Source organism: Etheostoma spectabile, chromosome 21 (assembly GCF_008692095.1).
Source record: "Etheostoma spectabile isolate EspeVRDwgs_2016 chromosome 21, UIUC_Espe_1.0, whole genome shotgun sequence".
NCBI lineage: Eukaryota > Metazoa > Chordata > Actinopteri > Perciformes > Percidae > Etheostoma > Etheostoma spectabile.
Window position 1 is genome coordinate 7,549,752 of NC_045753.1, and position 3,496 is coordinate 7,553,247.

The 3,496-nt window shown below is 46.1% G+C and overlaps 1 protein-coding gene across 8 annotated transcripts in view; it reads left to right on the forward strand.

Annotated features, from left to right (window-relative positions):
- mrtfab (myocardin related transcription factor Ab) overlaps positions 1 to 3,496 on the forward strand; it is a 60,287-nt gene that overhangs the window by 50,045 nt on the left and 6,746 nt on the right. For all 8 annotated transcript variants that reach the window (XM_032502083.1, XM_032502088.1, XM_032502087.1 and 5 more), the window contains 3 exons: positions 5 to 176; positions 819 to 1,196; positions 2,296 to 3,288. In XM_032502083.1, coding sequence (XP_032357974.1) covers positions 5 to 176; positions 819 to 1,196; positions 2,296 to 3,288 — 1,543 coding nt within the window. The remainder of the gene's footprint in view (positions 1 to 4; positions 177 to 818; positions 1,197 to 2,295; positions 3,289 to 3,496) is intronic.

Sequence of the window (3,496 nt, forward strand, 5' to 3'; positions counted from 1 at the left end):
CCAGGCCACCAACTGAGCAGCTTCCCACAAGCAACTCTGGCCCTTCCCCATCCCGCAGCGTTCCCACGACGACAACCCCCACCCCCTCCCATCAGAGCGGGGCTGTCCGTCAGAGCCAAACTGCAGTGGGAGGAGCCAAACCAAGCACCTTGCCTGCCAACCTGGATGAGTTCAAAGTAGGTTAAACAGGCCGAATCAGAAATGTACCTGCTAAGAATATTTTTAACTAAATATCTCTTTTTACAGGGGAAAAAAAGTCATTTAGACCACAAGCTAGATTGTTTTTATTTGCCATGGATTGAAGGAGATTCATTCTTTTTTTAAGGGTTTTGATGCATAAGGTCATAGCTTGTGAATTGTTTAAGACCACTCGTCTAAAGTTGAATACATTTTTTTTACATCAAATATTTACCACAAAATTATATTATTATGGCTATTATAATAATATTATAATGGCTAATATTGGTTTCTTTGCTAATAGACCTTGCTGTCCCTTTACGCCTATATGTATTTGCCCCTCCAAAAATTTAAATCAGCTGTCCTTTAAAGTGATTTTTGGTCACAGCTCAGATTGTTTCTTTTGAAAGAATGACACAAATGAGGCCTGGAGAGGTCAAAGTGTCCAAAACAGAAAATAATAAATGTATGTGTCATTTTTCTTTCTCATGCCTTTAAACATTTTGTGACCAACTCAGATAAATCCTGGGATGTTTTGGTGGGCCCCTTCCACTGAACTGCTCTTTTACAATTATTCTGTTCTCTTTCACTTTGAGTCAAAGCCCGCTAAATGAGTACTCGTCTGGTTTCTCATCCTCCAGGTTGCCGAGTTGAAACAGGAACTCAAATTGCGTGGTTTGACCGTCTCAGGCACCAAGAACGATCTCATCGAGAGGCTTCGCCACTACCAGGAGCAAAACGGTGGCACCACAGCGGCGTTGAAAAATGTCATATCACAGGCCAACCAGCAGGGCTCTATCACATCCTCTGCAAACACGACTACCACCCCTGACCACCAATCAGGCGAGAGTGGCTTTAAATTAGATTTGTCATCACTGGGTCAGGTGATTCCAGGGCGGGTCATGCGATTTGGCAGCACCAACTCCAGCCCTCCGATGTCACCCACTCCGTCTGAGAGGTCGCTGGCTGGGATGAGTCCCGATGAGACAAGCTGTAATGGAGACATGTTTGGAGAGATGGTGAGATCTTTATGTGAAGCAAGTAGCCTGTTTATTAGATGAAATCATAGTGTTTCTTAGCAGCAGTCTTTAGCGTTTTAATTACACAACTCAACAGAGCTGTCTGACTTAGCTCAAGCGACCAGCCATCCGCTCGCTCTCTCCTTTGAGGTTTTGCAACTGGAACAGTGACAAGACGTCATAACTCCAGAAGTCATGGCAACCACACATGGCAACAACAGTGCGAGTATAGCAGTTTCTCAGGCAGAGTGAGCGGCAAAAGCCTTGACAGCTAGTTGATCATGAAAACCGCGCTCACGTGGTTTGCGTGACATATGACAGCTTTGAAAATAGCATTTGGGCACTGGATTTAATACATTTTACCGTTTGTCAGACCCCAGGCAAGACAAAAAGCTAATGTTAATGAACCTTGAGGCCCCTGCCTTTGACTCCCAGCTGCAGGAGACGTTGTATTCCCCTGACATGCTGTATTTACTTAACGTTACTGTCTAAAACTGTTTCCAGGTTAGTGGGGATGCACACTGCTCAAATCCACAGACTGATCTCATTAAATGGCGTATGTATGACACACCAGTTTGTATGCCATTATTGGCGTGTTATCAAGACGCATACTCGCTTTTTAGCGTGTTTATCAACACTGTTTGGCCTCCACTGACTTACAATACCTTGCAATAGCGTATGAATTTACGCAGTAGCGAGAAAGTATGAAGGAGCAAAAATCCGCATAGAGGTTGATTGGGGTGTCCTAAATCGTTGGTTTGTGTTTTTTCCTAAACCCAACCAGTTCTTTGTTTCCTAAACTCAACCATTGCTTTTTCATGACATAGCTCAAAATGTGTACAGATAACACGCGACTTGACTTAAGAAAGTCAACGTTTATGTTTATGTGAAGTAATGATTTCATGTTGAAATCCAACAATAAATGTAGTAATGTTCCCTCAGCATTTGGTTTTGTTGCTAAACTGTATGTAAAATGAGCATTGACCGTTAAATCGTATCTTAAGGTGCCATATATGTGCTGGATTTTAGCGGCTTACCTTGGCGGTTCTTAGCTAGCAACCTTTCCCTAACATCCTCTTCTTGTTTTGTTGTCCTTCAGGTGAGCTCTCCCCTTACCCAGCTCACCCTGCATCCGTCTCCTCAGCACCCATCAAACATCTCTTCACTCTCCAAGGTCAAAGAGGAGATCCAGAGCTCGTGCAGCCTGTCTAGGCCCTCACCCGCCTCGTGCCAACCTCCAGAGGTCCTGTCTGGAGTAACTATGGACACATCTTCATTGGACAAGGACCAGATGCTGCAGGAGAAGGACAAACAGATTGAGGAGTTGACCAGGATGCTTAGGCAGAAGCAGAGGCTGGTGGAGACCCTCCGGTCCCAGCTGGAGCATGGTAAGATGACAGGCGGAGCAGTGTTGGAGAAGGACGGATGTGAGAGGAGCAGAACATCCATGACCGAGGTGAAACTTCGAACTCTGATTAAAGCCTCGGCCATTCAGCCCCCCACTCTCCCCAACGGCGTTGTGGTGAAGGTGAAGAAGGAGGCAGAGCCTGAGGAGGGGATGGAAGGAGTAACTGAGGCAGCCCAGGCAAAGAGAGCGCTCCAGCCAATGCAGTGCTCCCAGGAGACTCTGCTTAGGCTGCAGCAGATTCATCGGCTGCAGATCCAACAAGCCGAGCAGCAAAAACAGACCACAGTGCAGCCCAAACCGCAGCAGAGTCAAGTGCCACTGCAGAAGGTGACAGAGGCTATGTCCTACCCTCAAAAACTACAACAGCAGAAGAAAGAAGCCCAAATCCTGCTCCATCAGCAGCAGCAACTGCAGCAGCTCATCATACAGCAGACCCAACAGAAACAGCTGCAGGCTCAGCAGAAACTCGCCCAGCAGAAACTCAGTCAACAGAAGCTGGCGCAGCAGAACCAGCTCAAGCAGACTCAAGCCCAACAGAGCCAGCAGAAGAACCAGGTTCAGCTGAAGCCAGTTCAGGTGCAGATCCAGAAGCCTGGCGTGAGCCAGAACCAGCTGAGGAAGCAGCAGCGAGCTCTGCAGAGGCAGCAGCAAAAGCAGCAGACGGCAACTGTTGCCACACAACAGGTAATGTCCCAGCAGCTCTACAACACGTGTGAAACATGTAATTGTAAAGGTAGTAGGTATGGGACCAAATGCTTTTATCACGATTGGATTCTTTTACCATACATGGGTGCCAAATAGATTTGTATTGCAATTTACATTTATTGCAATTCTAGAAGTTTTGCGATTTGATAGTATTGAGTATTTTCCTTCATTAACAAAAACAAAAGTT